At 38.4% G+C, this 18,139-nt stretch overlaps 1 protein-coding gene across 1 annotated transcript in view; it reads right to left on the minus strand.

The window, feature by feature from the left end:
• Window positions 1-3,856: 3,856 nt before the first annotated feature.
• LOC105004352 (chromosome unknown open reading frame, human C6orf58) overlaps window positions 3,857-18,139 on the minus strand; it is a 93,381-nt gene continuing 79,098 nt past the window's right edge. The window contains exon 6 of the mRNA XM_010861947.1: window positions 3,857-4,020. Within this exon, the coding sequence (XP_010860249.1) occupies window positions 3,857-4,020 (164 nt within the window). The remainder of the gene's footprint in view (window positions 4,021-18,139) is intronic.

An 18,139-nucleotide genomic window follows, 5' to 3' on the forward strand; every position in this document is an offset into this window, starting at 1 on the left:
ATATATATCTAGGAGTGAATTGAGTATCATGTGGTTTGGTGACTCAGATGGTAAAGAAACTGCCTGTACTTCAGGAGACACAGTTTCAATCCCTGGGTCGGGAAGATCCCCTGGAGAAGAGCATAGCTACCCACTGTAGTATTCATGCCTGGAGAATTCCATGGACAGAGGAGGCTGGTGGGCTACAGCCCATGGGGTTGCAAAGAGTTGAACACAACTGAGTGACTGACACTTCATGCTAGTTCTATTTTTAGTTTTTTGAGAGCTCTCCATACTGTTTTCCATAGTGGCTGCACCAATTTACATTCCCACCAGCAATGTAGGAGGGTTTCCTTTTCTCCACATCCTCACCAGCATTTGTCATTTATGTTTTTTAATGATAGCCATTCCGACATGTGAGGACAATATCTCACTGTGGTTTTGATTTGCATGTCCCTGATGATGAATGATGTTGAGCATCTTTTCATGACCATAAGCTCTCTTGGTTGTTTATTCCACTGGGATCCACTCGTAATCCCAGACTTCTGTCTCAGCATGTTGTTGTTCAGTCGCCCAGTCGTGTCCAACTCTTTGTGACCCCGTGGATTGCAGCATCCAGGCCTCAATATGTTATCGGCTTTCTAATTTCCTTACTATCTTATTTTTCAGCCTACCTTTTGAATTTTGAATTTCAGTAATCTAAAATTAAAAAAAAAAATCTGGCTCACTTATTTCACAGTGATTTTTGTCAAGGATAAATTTTAGTTTATATTTATTTAAATGGGTTCATGTTTTTTAAAAACACATTTTTTGTCCTGTTAGTAAAAGTGGTGTAATATTCAGGCCTATGTAAAATATCAGATATTTGTAGAATTTAAAAATTATAAGTCATATTGAAAATCTTTTGATGGCTAAAATAAAAGATTAAAAATTTACTTCATAATTAATAAGATTTTAATAGTTGTTTTTTCAAAATTAAAAGATTTTTCTTTCTGGCTTAAAATTTATTTTATAAACCATAATGTGAAAGTATGCTTAGTTTTAAATATAAAATATTTAAGGAAATATAGAGAATAACTAGTATCTTATTTAAAAAACAACAATAGCAGAAGATGCAAAGGCTAGTTTCTTATTATAGCAGGTGCTACAGATAAAATGCTTTATTTTATCCAATAAATTTTCCCAATGCTTTTCTGCTAAGGTTTCCTCCCTGGAAGCCTGCAGCCTTTGTTATGTGGGTTTCACCTGGAGATCGGGACAAAGATATTGGATATTCACGTTTTCTGAAGAAACTGTACAAATTAATCCATAAGACATAAAAGGAGAGGGAGAATGCTCCTAGGAAACTCTTTTACCCATTTACAATTACCAAATGCACATATTTATTTATCATATTAGGGAGCTGTCATCATAAAAGGATGAAGATAAAATAAGCAAGTAAGTTTTAGTAAAATTTAACCTTTTATTAGGATCACTGAAGTCAAAGGTATAATGAAAGATGGTGTTTTGGGTGTGGTGGTGGTTTAGTTGCTAAATTGCGTCTCACTCTTGGGACCCCATAGACTGTAGTCCACCTGGCTTCTCTGTAGATGGGATTCCCCAGGCAAGAATACAGAGTGGGCTACGTATTTCCTTCTCCAGGGGGTCTCCCAGACCCAGGGACCAAATCTGTGTCTCCTGCATTACAAGTGGATTCTTTACTGCTGAGTTACCAGGAATGCTGTGGGAAGTCAGAAAAAATTTGATAAACATGATAAGGCTGAAAAGCTAAATATATTTTTACTGTTTTGCCCAGGGCTGGTACTTCATTATTTATTCAGTTTGGCCATGAGTTTAGTTCTTCATGAGTTTAGTTCTTCATTCAACAAGAAGTTACTGAGTACCTACTTTTCTTTAAACACTATTCTACCAAGTGACAAAGATGAAAAGAACAGAGCCCCTGCTCTAGAAGGAGGCAGTGTTGATGCAAGGGTTTCATAAGACTCACCTAGTGGTTTTGCTTCCAAGGAAATGCCTCAATCCCATCCCCAGAGACTGGGGTTCAGGAAGCATGGAGCCACAGAGGAGAGGGTACAGGTATCCTCTGTGCATGGGGTTTGGGTCTGAATTTTTGCTCTAAATTCAGACTAGCATCCATCCATTTGTTAGAAGGAATAAAATGCATCTTGACAAGATGAAAGGAACAGACCAAGAAGGAAAGCATATAAGATAGAGAAAAAATGATCAGGAAGTGAAGGTGAGGGGCAGAGGGAAAGGAAAATGAATGTGAAGTAACTGAGGGGTCTCAAAAGAGTGAAGAAAGTGTACCATTGGGGTGACACACAAACACCAGGCTCTTTCCACACAGGAAGTCTCCTTACACCTGAAGAAGTGGAGTCCCAGACTTCACAGAGCAGAAACCGTGACAGTCCCTAACTATGCGGCACCAGCGCTCGTCCCTGCTCCTAGAAGGAGGTGCATCCTTGGGCTATGAATTGCTGTGGCAGCCACCCTTGTATTCTGGGGAAGAGGGGTTCCAGCAGTGTGCACTTGAGGGACTTTAGAAAGCCTTAGAGGTTCACACATTCAATCACTACCCCCTATTTTGGATAAGTCATGTCAGGTAGAGTCATGCATTTTCAAGACTTGTGGGTGCAATGGTCCAAGCCAAGGGGGCTCATAGTTGCACTCCTACCGTGCACTCTGCCCATCAGGCTCCCTCTCACCTGTTCTCTTCCCTGTCACCTTTCAGCCATTCTGCCCAATGTGGCTCCTGGTTCTCAGTTCACCTGCCTTGGACTTGAATTTCTCCTCACCTTGGGCTACTAAGAGGTCACTGATCTCTGTGTCCCTTGGCCCAGTCCCAGACTCCCATTGGTGAACAGCACTCTGACAATTTGGAGCCATACTCGGGCCTTAAGAGGATGGACTAGATGTTGTGAGGAAAGCCATAGTCTCTGGAGCCACAAGGCAAGGGCAGGACAGAGGGCTCCTACAGACCCCTGACTGCTCCTGTCTCATCCATAATGCCCCAAAAGAGAAAGCTGCTTCCCTGTATGCCTCCCATACCCAAATAATAGCAGCACACCAGACTCTCCTACCTGCCTAGTCTGAGGATAAGGAGGAGAAATGGAGACTGTTCCTGGTCCGCACCTGACAGATGATGCAAAGAAATAGCTCCTAGCTGCTGGTTGATAATAGTGAAAGAGCCTGCCTCTGCTCTTCAAGAAGTAGGAGAAGCCAGCCTAGCCAAACATAAACAGGCAGTCCCCATGCTTCCTCTGGCTCAGTGGTTCTTGATCACTTGCCGCTGTTTGCCTTGGCTCCACGTCAGGGCTATACTCTCCTGGAGGTGGTAAACAAGATCATTTTCATGAAAACCACGTGGTAGGAGCCTGAGAAGTGATTCAGGCTGCTTTCCTCGGAAGTGTACTATCTTTTAATAGGATTTTGATCATTTATGAACTCCTCCGACAGCCCATCAAGAATGTAAGGCTGGCTTATTCCATCTTATTTTCTGAAGCAATTTGTTGTGTTCTTTGCAGTAGAGGGCACAATTCTCTACTTACAGATAGGAGAGGAATGTTAGCCCGGCGGAGAGGAAGGTATCGAAAGAACTTTCTAACGATAAGAGACTTACAAGAATGGAATGACAATTTCTTAGGTAAGCCACAGAGGAAAGGATCAGGAATTAGGTAGAATTGAAAGCATAATATGGAACACTTTTTTTTTTTTTTTGAGAAGCATTTGCTAGACACATTTTAACAGATGAAACTGAGAAATCAAAATGGGTCATCGAATTGACCAAACATCTCAAGCTCTGTAATTTGATACACTATAAAGACTAGATTATTTATGCATAAGCAAGACACCTCTTTTCCCTAGCTTGGAGTCACATTTATCTTATTATTCTAGCCATAACAATTGATGACTGCTTGCCCAGACCGTTGAAGTCTGCAGTCTCTTTCCTAGGACTCCTCTCCTCACATATTCCTGCTAAGGCACTGGGAACAAACAGGACGCATTCCATACAGACTACATTTATGGTGACTTCCCAAAACTCTCCAGGAACAATGGGAGATAATTTTATGTAAATAAAGGTTCCATCCTGGTGAATTTCCAGGAACAAAGGGAATTTGTTACCACACTTATCTGATATATTCAACTCTAGGAACTGAAACTTTAAGCAACCTCAGTTGGAAATTCCTTTTCTAAAAATAATAATAAAAGCAATTCTTATGATTCTCCCTTAAATACCACACAGTAAGTTACAGTTACTGTCCACTGTGAATTCAGGTTAGCGTGGAGAAACAGAACACAGATGAGATACCTATATGCCTTTCTTTTAAAAAGAAATAACAAAAAGAGATTGACATTTCAAAGTGTTCATTCATTCATTTAAAGAATATTTGCTTATGTATTTATTTGGCTTCTTCGGGTCTTAGCTGCAGTGTGTGGGATCTTTAGTTACGGCATGTGAACTCGGAGTTGTGGCATGTAGGGTCTAGTTCTCTGACCAGGGGTTGAACCCACATCCCCTGCATTGGGTGCACAGTCTTAGCCACTGGGCCTCCAAGGAAGTTCCTCTAAGTGTACATTATCTTTCTGTGTCTGATGACAAGTTCCAGCTCAGGCTTTCTATTTTCAGAAAAACATTGACACACATTCATTCAAATAAAATTATGTTCTTATCCTAGACATTTGTGAAAATACAGATCTTAATTAAGCTGCAGAGGTCCTCTGAACAATTATCTAGAAATGAAATAAATGAAACTTGAATACTGAGTTGGTAAGATTTTAAACATAAAAGTTTTAGAATTATACATATAGTATCTGTTTATTGTAGAAAAACTGGAATATATGGGAAAATAGAAATAAGAAAATACCAATAATTCTATCACCCAGAGATAAGCACTTGTTATTTTGGTGTCTTTGCTTCCAGTTTATTTTTCTAATAATTAAAAAAAAATACTGTGATTGTATGATATCTTAATTTTCCTATGTTACTTGAGAATATTTTCCTATAAATCATTAACAAAGGTTTGTAAATATCGTTTTGATGGTCACAAATAGTATTATTGTTGAGCTGGTAGAGACCTTTTTCTTTCTGAGCTTGGTAACAAGCCAGTTTAGTACAGATTGATGTAGAAGTAGTTTTCTCAGAACTGAGGGTTCTCCTATAATCTGATCTGACTTACCATATCATTAGTAGGTGACTGGACCATTCAGAAAACAGTTAAAGGCATGAATAAATTATACAGTTTCCTTTCTATCTGAGGTGGAATGTCAGGTGGAACCCTTGGTTCTTGCCTTCTTTAGGCCAGTGAAGATTCTCATTAGTCTTGGAAAAACCTCTAATGATGGGGTTGCTGAGTGGTTCAGTCATAACTACAACTGGCCAGTGCATCAACTTCACCTAGTGGACAGCCAAATGCCTTTCCTGACATCACCAGACTCTAGCCCAGATGTTGCATGTGCAGTAAGCAAATAGTTCAGACCCTGCTCTTGTGGCATTAGCAACCTAGCTGAGATTGTTAGTCAAAATTTACTTGGAAGTTTCTGTGCAGGGTTACATCTTTGAAGTGTCTCATCAGTTAGTAAGCATGTGGTATAACAGAACAGATTATAAAGTGATATTCCAGTTTTTCAAAATGAAACAAATGAAGGAAAGTCTATTCAAAGGTTATTTAGCCTATGTGCATGGAGCAAACATTTTGTAAGCCCTTGGGTTGTGTATTTGGCTGAATTCTGCAATCAGGAAAGAGGTCACTACCTAGAATATATGTCAATTATAGTCAAGATGAGTCATGTCCCTTATAGAACTGAAGAAGTCCAAGGGCAAAAACTTGCCCCTAAATGCCTGGTAAATTACCCTGAAACATAGTGTAATATCAGGGACTTAAAGTTAGTCTTGGAAGCTAGAAGATTGGACATTTGACTAAATAAATGTCATTTCTCCAACCTTGGAAAAATCTCTCATTTAGGAGCAGATGATGACCCTCCGGCAAGTAACAATAAGTAATTTTGTTAAAAGTATACTGAACACAACATATTTTTCTCAGAGCTTTTAATCAGAAGATTGTATACTAGGCATTAATTCTATATTTAGCATAATCAAATAATGGAGCTCTTATAGCTTAAAAAAACCCATTTATTTCAGAATAAACAATTCATCCATCTTAAAAGAGGTACTTTAAATGAATTTCATGATAGCACAAAATAATACACATTTTCTTATCCTAATCTGAAGAACATGACAATCACTTCTGGTGAGTTATTCTTGAATGAGCAATAAGGTCAGTGGCTTAACAAAGAAAAGAAACAGAGAAGGGGGAACAGAGAGAGGCCAGATGTACCATTCAGGATGTATATTTATATACCAACACCTGCTACTGAGAAATTCCGAAGACCTCATTCCATGCATGCTGTACTAAAAGCAACCGTTTTATCACATGCACATTTGAATTGTTGGTGCATTAGATAATACTCTTTTTCCATTTGCTTTCCACACTTTAAGATTTCTGAGAGTGTGGAGTGTCACTAATTATGGTGCCTGAACACGTGGTAATTGCGTCAGCCACAGAAAAGGGCAAATTTGCTTTATTCAGTTATTGGTATTGCCACAGGGCAAAACTGACTCATCACTACACAGGAATTTAACACTTTCCATTGCATTCATTACCCTGTATTATATATAAATAAAGACATGAATGTTTTCTAAGTATCCACAAATATCTTTTTGACTACAGATTCTCGTTTTATTTCTTTGCTTGATGCCTACATTAAAATGAAACAGATCAAGACAAAAGGTACTTAACATCACAATTAAACTAGCTCTTTAACTAAATATGCAAAGGTGCTAATTGCCCATTTACAAAACCTTACTAAACTGAGCTCAAATGTATGTGACTACAGACGGAGCCATATATATATTGCCTGTTAATTTTTGATTGGATTTTGAAGGAAAAGTTAGGATTCCACATATTAGGTACACAAAACACACAAACGAAATAGTGCTTGATAGTTAAAGCTGAACTCAGAGTAGGTTTTGAACCTGTTTCTTTGGATGACACGTTACAGGAAAAGGATGCCTTTCATAGTGGGAAACAGTTGCTCAGTTAGTGTTGCCAATGAGTCATTGAAAAAGAAACCCAATACTGTGTTTAAGAAATCAACACTAATACTAGCTTTTGCATTTTATACTTTGTAGTATTCACTGGTGGAGAAGGAAATGGCAATGCACTCCAGTGTTCTTGCCTGGAGAATCCTGGGGACAGAGGAGCCTGGTGGGCTTCCGTCTATGGGTTCGCACAGAGTCGGACACGACTGAAGTGACTTAGCAGCAGCCCCAGCAGCAGTATTCATTGGGGTATTCATTCATTTCTTAATTACAAAATGTATGAAAGGCCTTGTTCTCTGGAATGAGAGATTACCAAAAGTCAGGACCAGTAATGTAAATTTGCTCTAAAACCATAAGCCTAAAAATAGAAATTTCTATGAGACTCTCTTTTCAGAATGGTGAGGAATTGAACTAACAGTTCTAGCTCTGGGACACTAGAGAAAAGTATAAGAATTCGCCAAGGGAAAGCACTAATTTAAAAGCATGTATGTATATGCATTCAGCTAAGATGATCCATGGGCTTCCCTGGTGGCTCAGTGGTAAATAATCCACCTGCAATGCAGGAGATGTGTGTTCTACCCGGGTTGGGAAGATCTGGAGGAGGAAATGGCAACCCGCTCCAGTATTTTGCCTGGAAAATCCCATGGACGGAGGAGCCGGGCAGGCTACAGTCCATAGGGTTGAAAAGAGTCAGGCACAACTGAGCATACACACACACAAGAAAATCCCTAGAACAAGAAAAAATGTTAAGATTTTCATAAGGATTTCATTTCTGTTATGCTTGCCCTGTTGCTAGAGTTAACATTGGCTAGGATGGACATCTTTTACATGCAATCATTTTAGGACTTTCATTCCAAATTTTAAGATTGTGGCTGTAAAACAACTTTTATATAAATCAGACATTTATTGAAAAATAAATGTCACTGAAAAATCATTTTGTAATACAAAATAACATCTGAGGCAGAAGTTGAATTTTGTAAGTGTTTACAACACTGAATTGTTAGTTAAGTGTACCTGGAACTTTGTGCTTCCGGTTTTACTTGAAATCAACTTTAAAAAGGTTAATGAAATGATGGACTAGAAGTGGTGAGGGCTTTTTGTATGAAGATATAAGCCACCTGGGATAAAATGAGAATTCTATCTTTATAAATAATGGCAATAGCTGAATTGTGAAAACAAAATGATTTTTTATGAAAAAAAAGGACCCATACTATTCTGCTCAAAAAATTTCTATTTCTTGATGACTATAATAAATCAGCTGTCTAGATATTAATATACTACTACTGGAAAACTATTTTATTCAAATCTAGTGATCAAGAAATATCTGATGAACCCAATAAAGTAACTTTAAATTCCACTTTCTGAAGTTTTTAATGTCTCCTCCTGAGAAAAGTTATCAGACTTAGGGAAACTTTGGGAAAATATAACGTGAGGGACCTTAGGAGTAGATAGCCTTACTTCTGAAACCTGCAGGAACTTCTTGTTGTTGTTGTTGTTGCTAAGTCGCTTCAGTCGTGTCCGACTCTGTGTGACCCCATAGATGGCAGCACACCAGGCTCCCCCATCCCTGGGATTCTCCAGGCAAGAACACTGGAGTGGGTTGTCATTTCCTTCTCCAATGCATGAAAGTGAAAAGTGAAAGTGAAGTCGCTCAGTTATGTCCGACTCCTAGCGACCCCATGGACTGCAGCCTACCAGGCTCCTCCATCCATGGGATTTTCCAGGCAAGAATACTGGAGTGGGGTGCCATTGCCTACTCCGGCAGGAACTACAAGGATGGAACAAAGTTCATAGCCACTTAGGGATATCCCATATCAGCTTTACCTTGTGAATATGGAAGAGAAATATAATTAAGAAAAAAAATCAAACACATATCATAAAATCCCTAGGGACATCTTATCCTTCCTTAACACAAATACTTTGTTTTATTAGGCAAATCTGTGTAAACAATCTACCTGGATTTTGGCATGGTATTTTGCAAAGTCTCTTATAGCAACATAATGGACAGAAGAGAGGAATGTAGACTGCATTATAGTACAGCTGTGTGGATGCTTAGGTGGTCCAGTGAGAAGGGAGACCCTGAGTGTATGTGAGGGGTCATGCATAGGACAACAGGAAATGGAATGAAAACACAGGAGACATTTTTGATCAAATTTTAGATAATCAATTTGCTGGTGTGAACATATTAGAAACAGAATTCATATTCAGAAGAATGCTGAAAGGTAGATTAATGGATCAAATTAATGAGACTGAACTTTGAAGGAAGAAAAAAATATAATACAAAGTATAATACCCCTTTCTGATCTTTAGTGAAACACTTCAAGTGTTCCCCACCCCCCCTCACATTATTGTTTTACCTCAAGGGATAATCTTATCTAATTAGTGTTCATTTAGTACCTAGAAGTCAATAACTGGAATTAAAAGAATCCCTAGATTCATTTCCAGAGTATATGATCAAAGAAAACTAAGAGGGGAATTTGAGAATTACCCCTCCCGGCAAATGAAGTTTTATCACAGGTAACTCATCCACCACAAGTTCATATCCTTGAGCCCTCGACAGATTAAATGTTTATTGCCTAAAACTGAAAAAAACAAAAACTTTAAAGGAAGAGCATGACACTCGCCTTTCAGTCCCAACATTTTCCAAGGTTTGGCAACTTTCTAAGCTTTGAAATATGAACAAAATGTAAAGACTAACAGATTCTCTCAGTATGATGAGGCTAGCTGGAATCCCTACAGAGGGGCAGTGGCTAATGGATATAAGTCAAGAAGTGGCAGAGGAAGCTCAGGTGGGTGGAGGGTGGGAAGATGACTTGCACTCTGCTCTGTGCTGTGCTTTGAGGGTAGGGGTCTGAATTCACACTCTAAGAAACTCTATGGTTTCTGTGGGTATAAACAGCAGCCTAAGATCATGATACCCAAAAGGGGAGATGGCCTTAGTCTCACAGAAAACACCTTACTGTCTGACATAGGCTTCTGTCTGATAGTTGGGACAAGCCAGCAGAGGCATTTTCAGTGGAAAGTACAATCTGCCTTCTACTGTTTGCACAGGAGAAGCTGGGCAATCTGTGGGGAAAGTCAGTTCGATGTATAAAAGAGTCTCAGTCTCAGCAGGGAGAGTGAATTACATTCCAGAAACAAAGGAAACATCTCCACAGTCAGGATTGCACGTGGAGCAGGGGAGGGAAGTGGGCGTCAGGCTCCTGGGGACCACAATAGTGTGTCAAATGCCAGGCCAGGCAAATCAGCATTAAAAACAACCAACCTATTTGAAGGAGAGGGGCTCTGGATCATAATCCAGCTTTGGTCTGGATAGTGCTGGACACAAATTATTTTTGAAATGTGAGTACAACTGAAAATAAAGTAACTAAAATAAATACCACAACCACCAACTAGCTTTCTGTTATAGCAATATTATAAAAATAAATATTAAAATATAATTAGGGATAGCATAAAATAGGGATAGCATAAAATTAGGGATTAGGAGCCTGGACTCTGAAGTCCCCAGGTTCAAATCCTGGGTCTACCTAGCTGTGTGACTTTGGGTGAGTGAGTTAATTTCTCTGTGCCTCTAATAGCATCTATCTCCAAGTGTTTTTTGCAAGTATTAAATGGGTTGATACTTGTCAAGCACTTAGAGCCACACCTGGAAAGCCATGAATGCTATATAAGCTTTTGCGAAGTGAAAATGAACATTCAGATTGATGATAGCAATATAGAAGCCTACCCCAACATATATATGGGCAAAGACTATCAACAATCACACAACTGATGATTCAATGATTAACTACAGGAAAATATTCAACATTAGCAGTAATCAATGAAACGCATCTTAGAAAAAACAAGGTACCACTATAGCAGTATCACCCTTGCAGAAAAGATGGATTGGGTGTCTTTCTCTATTCCTTCACAAAACATTTACTCTATGTCAGGTACACTTGTAGGTACTGGTAACAGAAAAATGAAGACCTCACCCTCATCCTTCCCTTGAAAATCTCACAGTCTAGGTGAGAGACAAAGATGTAGATAGACTTCCATTTATGAAACAATGTGATGAATTATATATCTTACACCGACACTGGCTACTGGAATGCACAGGTTAAGGTTATTAACTGCACCTGGAGGAAAAGGCGAGGGTTGGAAAGGTAAGGTGGAGTCAGGTTATAAAAGACGCTTGCATGGTACTGCTAGGGAATTTGGCGTAAGGTATAAAAGGATAGTCACTGCTCTTCATTTTCTAATTAAGAGGGTAAACCTAATACTTATAATGCATGTGTACATGCTCAGTCACTCAGTCGTGTCCAACTCTTTGAGACCCCATGGACCGTAGTCTGCCGGGCTCCTCTGTCTATAGGATTATCCCAAGCAAGAACACTGGAGTGGGTTGCCATATCCTCCTCAGGGGATCTTCTGGACCCAAGGACATCTCCTGCATTGTCAGGCAGACTTTTTTTTTTTACCACTGAGCCACGTGGGAAGCCCCAATATCTATAATTTACATCCATTAATTTGAAGGAAACAAAGATATCCTTATATGCTTAGAGGGCAGTCCTTGGGATTGTCATTCCTGCAGAGTCAGGGGACGCCTACCATATCCATCTCCTTTTTGTTTTTGGCTACATTGCTTGGCGTGCAGAACTTCCCCAACCAGAGATCAAACCCTCTGCCCCTGCAGTAGAAGTGCAGAGTCTTAACCACTGGCCTGCCAGAGAAGTCCTAACCTTCCATTTTGAAAGCAATTTGGCAGTAGTACTATAGATTCATAGACGAAGTTCATCTAACCTTATAATCTTGGGAAATAGGTAGGATTATTTATAATAGTAATACTGGAAATGTTTAATGACATCACGGTGTATTAATTTGATGGAAAATTTGCAGAAGATTTAAATAGGATGAAAAATTTGGAATTTATGTAGAAATATGGAAATGTACTTATGACATAAAGTAAAATGAAATAACAAAGTGGTACATATAATTGGAGTATTACTAAGTGTAAGGAAAGACATAAGGGAAAATTTTAAATGATTGATTTGATATGCTTAGATTAGTGGAATTGTGGCTATTTAAGTATTTTTCTGATTCTATTTTTCTTTTTTATTTTCTTTTGGCCACACTGTAAACCCTGTGGAATCTTAGTTCCCCAACCAGAGGTGAGCCTGCGCTCGCTACAGTGGAAGTGCAGAATCTTAACTGCTGGACAGTCAAGGAGGTTAATTTTAGTGCAAAAGAAAACAAGGAGAATTGCTTCATACAGGTCTAAAAAGGAGATCAGCTTGGCAACTTATCAAATAAAAAAGTCCAGAGATTTTAGCTATAAATTGAAAATAAAATAAGAATTTGATATCCCTCCCCTCTCCCCAAAACAAATTCCATGTTAAGGAGTAAAACCACAAGAATAGGATTTATACTTAGTTTTCACTGATTAGACTGTCTGAAACTTACTCTGTTCTGGAAGCCTCACTGTAAGAGGGACATAAGCAAATTGGACTACACCCAGATAAGAAAGGGTGAGAGAATGGAATTGAAGAATGTGCCAAAACCTTAATGCAGAAAGAGGAAGGCAATGTGGGCATAGGTAGATGTCACAGTTTTGTTCAAAAATGTTAAGTGCTGTCTCAAAAAAGACAGAATAGACTTCTTTATGTATGTCCAGGCATTCCTTTGAATAGTCACTTTCAAAGGCTTCTCCTTGGGCTTCCCTGGTGGCTCAGGTGGTAAAGAATCTGCCTACAATGCGGAAGAGCCGGTTCCATCTTTGGGTCGGAAAGATCCGCTGGAGAAGGAAATGGCCACCCATTCCAGTGTTAGTGCCTGGAGAATTCCATGGACAGAGGAGCCTGGCGGGCTACAGTCCTTGGGGTCGCAAAGAGTAAGACACAAATGAGTCACGTTAATACTATTCAGAACAAAATGGTCAGCCATGAAAGATGATAAATGCCTTGGAATTAGATTGATTAGCTAGATGATGTATACAGTCTGATGGGGATATTACCAAGGAGGTGAGAGTTTGGATTGTTATTCCAATCCTGGAAGTTAATAACTCAAATTGTCCTCTGAAGAAATCCACAACTTGGCACACTTGCCTGAACATGGAGAACGTACTTGTTACTTTTTTTTTAACTGGGCTGCTAAGGTTAGAAACAAGAAAGGGCTGGGAACAATGTTAGAATGACAGTTGAAATAAAGTTAATATTTAAGGATGAAAGGGGTGGCTTGAAAAAAGTACTACAATCAAATCCTTTAGTAATGAAAAGTTGGATGAAAAGTAGAAAGCTTGTGTTATAGTAGCTATTCCAATCACTGGTGTTTTGCAATGAGAGACAGTTTTATTAAGTTTCATTCCATTAAAAATTAAATCCATTTAAATCCCCAGAAGGAATGTTGAAGGAACATTGCAGAACCTAGAGCAATAGCTATGGACTCACATATTTTCTGGTTTTGGAGAATGAAAGATACACTTAAAATGTATTTTAAAGTGGATTCTTTTTATTCTTGAAAAGCTGATTTCTGAACTGGGAATTATTTGTGGTTGATTATTAAAGACTTAGTCTCTAGAATATTATAGCATATGTATTGCTCTTTCCTTCAACGATTTTCACAGGATAGCATTCATTTCTTTGAAGTAATAGCATAAACAGAGTCAAAGATTCATATTATTATTGTAATAATTCAAGGCTTTTTGTTTTAATTGAAGGATTTGTGGCAAATTACAAGGACATAATTCAGTCAAAGGAATGTTCTAAATCTTGGTTTGTCTTCTCATTACCCTTGAAAGTGTTGCACAGTGTAATCAACAAGCAACAACCAATATTTCAGAAGTTTCTTCTTATAATAACTCATGTTAATCTATTGGATCTTAGAATTTTTGTTTTAATGTGGAATTTTAAGTATAAATATTGATATCTATTTTTATTTTTTTTTAAACTTTACATAATTAGTTTTGCCAAATATCAAAATGAATCCGCCACAGGTATACATGTGTTCCCCATCCTGAACCCTCCTCCCTCGTCCCTCCCCATACCATCCCTCTGGGTCATCCCAGTGCACTAGCCCCAACTATCCAGTTGATATCTATTTTTAAAGTTATCAAGCTGCTGCTGCTAAGTCGCTTCAGTCGTGTCTGATTCTGTGCGACCCTATAGACGGCAGCCCACCAGGCTCCCCCGTCCCTGTGATTCTCCAGGCAAGAACACTGGAGTGGGTTGCCATTTCCTTCTCCAATGCATGTAAGTGAAAAGTGAAAGTGAAGTCGCTCAGTCATTTCTGACTCTTTGCGACCCCATGGACTGCAGCCTACCAGGGTCCTCCATCCATGGGATTTTCCAGGCAAGAGTACTGGAGTGGGGTGCCATGTTCAGTTCTTTAGAGTAATGAGATTATGTTGTAAACTAGTCTAACTAAAAATGCCTGATTCAAACTATTTTATCTTGTGAAAAACTGATCTTATGGTTCCAAAAGAGATGACCCATGTAGCAACCTTTCATTTCACAACAATTTGGCTTTGTCCTGACTATCTTACGAGACTTTGTTTTGATTTATTTCTTGTTGTTGTTATTGTTGTCATCAAGAATCTTGTAGATCTTGAAACTTTGATTCAGTTTACAATCATTATTTGGAGAAAAAATACTATATATGTATACATATATATCAAATATATACATATAGTATTTATTGATAGTTTAGAAATTATTCCATTTTGTAAACACTTTATGGGCAAATTTCAGAACAAATTATTTATTTTTTTAAATCCACTTTTCCATGCTGAGTGGTAGACCAAATGACATTTCTTTTGAAGATAGCAGACATGATATAAGTAAATTAAAATGAAAAGAGTTAATTACATCTAAACATGACATGTTAGTACCCCAAAATATTTGGAAGCTCCCATTGTTAAATAAATAGTCAAATTTAAATGGATTAAATATGAGCATAATGGCATATTTATTTATTAGATTGCTACACTTCCCCCCACCCCATGCCAGATAATTATCATTCAGAACAAATATTTTATAATCAACAAAGTGCAACAGAGGGGAAGTAGAGCTTGACAATTATGAGAAAAAATTCTTTTCTCCAGAGACTTATAAGCAGGTGTCCTTAATATGCACAAATACACACACACTCACACCCACACACGCCTTCCATCAGCAACAACTGCTGCTCTAGCCTATAGACTAATTCTGGTCTTGGCTTTTGGCCATGCATTTCTGGCCTTGGGCCTTGACATTGTGCTTGAAAAAGGAAACAGATGATTGTAGGAAGCTAGTCCAAGAAGATGTAGACCTAAATTATCAGAATAGCCAGCAATTCTAGGGAGAAAAATGGGCTCGTGTCCTTACAGACTGAAGCACTGCTCATAGCATCCTTTCACAGCAAAAGATAAGCACAAGTGACATTTATTGATGGAAGAGACCTTGTGGGGAATGAGGAGAAACATCACCTCAAGTCTGAATCTTCCTGCCTCCTGCATAGATTCTAGGAATCTGAAGTTAGCAATGTTCATCAAGAACGGAGTGGTATAGGGTTAACTATTCCAGAAGGCATTAGAATATGAACATTTAAAGAAAGATAGAAACAAATGAAAAAAGACCTGATCAAATGAAAACTCACACTCCTCCTGTTCTTGGTTGGAAAGTCTAATAAGGTATCAATACTTCCCAAATTAATTTAAAATTTTAGCATGTCTAAAGAATCTCAGTGGTGCTGGAGGAATTTACCTCAACCATTAACATAGAAATCGAGCTGACATATGATCAGTTAATTCTATCATCATCGTGGTAGTGACTAGACTAGACGATGACAATGATAGAATTAACTGATGAGGACATGTTTCCTTATCCCATCCATTTCAAACATAAAAATTCTAGATAAACACGCAATGCAAAAAGCAAGAGTGAGAAGAAAATGAAAACTGAAGGACTTTGTATTCAAAATGAGTCTGCAAACCAAAATGCCACCATACATGAGAAAATTTAATTTCAGAAATATGGCCAAACTTCTACTAAGTGTGTTAAGAAATTTGATCTCAGAAACCCATTGAACAAAATCAACAATGGGACATAGTTTGACCTCACATTAAAACAGCATTGCATATCAGTTGAAAAAAACTTTAAAATAAATACATGTAGAATGCTCTAAAAGCTAAATTCAGCAATCTGAATAACAACAAAAACTACCAATATATGAAAAGGCAAAAATTTTAAAATTAAATGGACATGAGAAAATACACATCCAACAATTATGAAAATAAAGAATAGAGTCTTTCTAAATTACAAAAGTATTAATAACACTGAGTTAAGAACAGAGGCATGGAATCCAGGAAACAATTGTTAGGCTCAGAAAATTATAAAATGATGAAGTAATGAAAAAGTAGACTGTTAGAAATATTTACATATATAAACATTTAAGAGTAACCACCAAAAAGGTACAAATTCAACCTATAGCTTCCAAATCAGCAGAGGAGGAAAAAAGGGGCTTATCAGATCAGATCAGATCAGATCAGTCACTCAGTCATGTCCGACTCTTTGTGACCCCATGAATCGCAGCACGCCAGGCCTCCCTGTCCATCACCAACTCCCGGAGTTCACTCAGACTCACGTCCATTGAGTCAGTGATGCCAACCAGTCATCTCATCCTCTGTCGTCCTCTTCTCCTCCTGCCCCCAATCCCTCCCAGCATCAGAGTCTTTTCCAATGAGTCAACTCTTCGCATGAGGTGGCCAAAGTACTGGAGTTTCAGCTTTAGCATCATTCCTTCCAAAGAAATCCCAGGGCTGATCTCCCTCAGAATGGACTGGTTGGATCTCCTTGCAGTCCAAGGGACTCTCTAGAGTCTTCTCCAACACCACAGTTCAAAAGCATCAATTCTTTGGCACTCAGCCTTCTTCACAGTCCAACTCTCACATCCATACATGACCACAGGAAAAACCATAGCCTTGACTAAGGGGCTTATGGGGAATATCAATTCAAAAAGAAAATAAAAAGAATGATAAAAAGAAAGCCCCAGATAAGATGTATAAATCCAAATATATCAACTGGGGCTTCCCTGGTGTCTCAGAGGGTAAAGTGTTTGTCTGCCTGCCTGCAATGTGGGAGACCTGGGTTCAATAGTTAAAAACAAATACCAAGAGATTAAGCTCATAAATGAAAAGAATTATCTAATCAGTTCTTAAATCCAGCAATATACTATATTCAATAGACACAATTTAAACAAAACTATGTAGAAAATTTGAAAATCAAAGGATAAAGAAAGATGCACACACTATTGCTACTTTAATAGCAACATCAACATTACATATAGAATATGAACCAAAGTATTAATAGAACTCAAGAGGCATGGCATAACAATACAAAGAAAAATCCATCAAGAACACAGATCATAAACTTGTATTTAACCGCATATCCATGAAATGCGTAAAAAGAAACTAAGAAATAATGAGCAAATTTCACAAGTCCACAATCAGAGTGGGTGATTTAACACAGCTTTCCAAAATTTATGTATCAAGCAGACATAAAATTAGTCAGAATATGGAAGATATTAATGAGGTGATAACATGTTTAATTTATTGGATGTATAGAGAGAATTCTGTACCTTCCAATCAAACAAACCCACGTTGAACCTTTACAAAAACTGACCCTTTACAAGGCAAAAAGGAATTCCAGTAAAGTACCAATCACTGTAACATCCATCAAATCTTCTCACCGTAATAAAATATTCAGTTCAGTCACTTAGTTGTGTCCGACTCTTTGCGTTTCCATGGACTGCAGCACGCCAGGCTTCCCTGTCCATCACCAACTCCCGGAGTTTACTCAAACTCATGTCCATCGCGTCGGTGATGCCATCCAACCATCTCATACTCTGTCGTCCCCTTCTCTTCCCGCCTTCAATCTTTCCCAGCATCAGGGTCTTTTGTAGTGAGTCATTTCTTCACATCAGGTGGCCAAAGTATTGGAGTTTCAGCTACACCATCAGTCCTTCCAATGAACATTCCAGGACTGATTTCCTTTAGGATTGACCGGTTGGATCTCCTTGCAGTCCAAGGGACTCTCAAGAGTCTTCTCC

This window comes from Bison bison, unplaced genomic scaffold, assembly GCF_000754665.1.
Source record: "Bison bison bison isolate TAMUID 2011002044 unplaced genomic scaffold, Bison_UMD1.0 scf7180017864473, whole genome shotgun sequence".
Taxonomy (NCBI): Eukaryota; Metazoa; Chordata; class Mammalia; order Artiodactyla; family Bovidae; genus Bison; species Bison bison.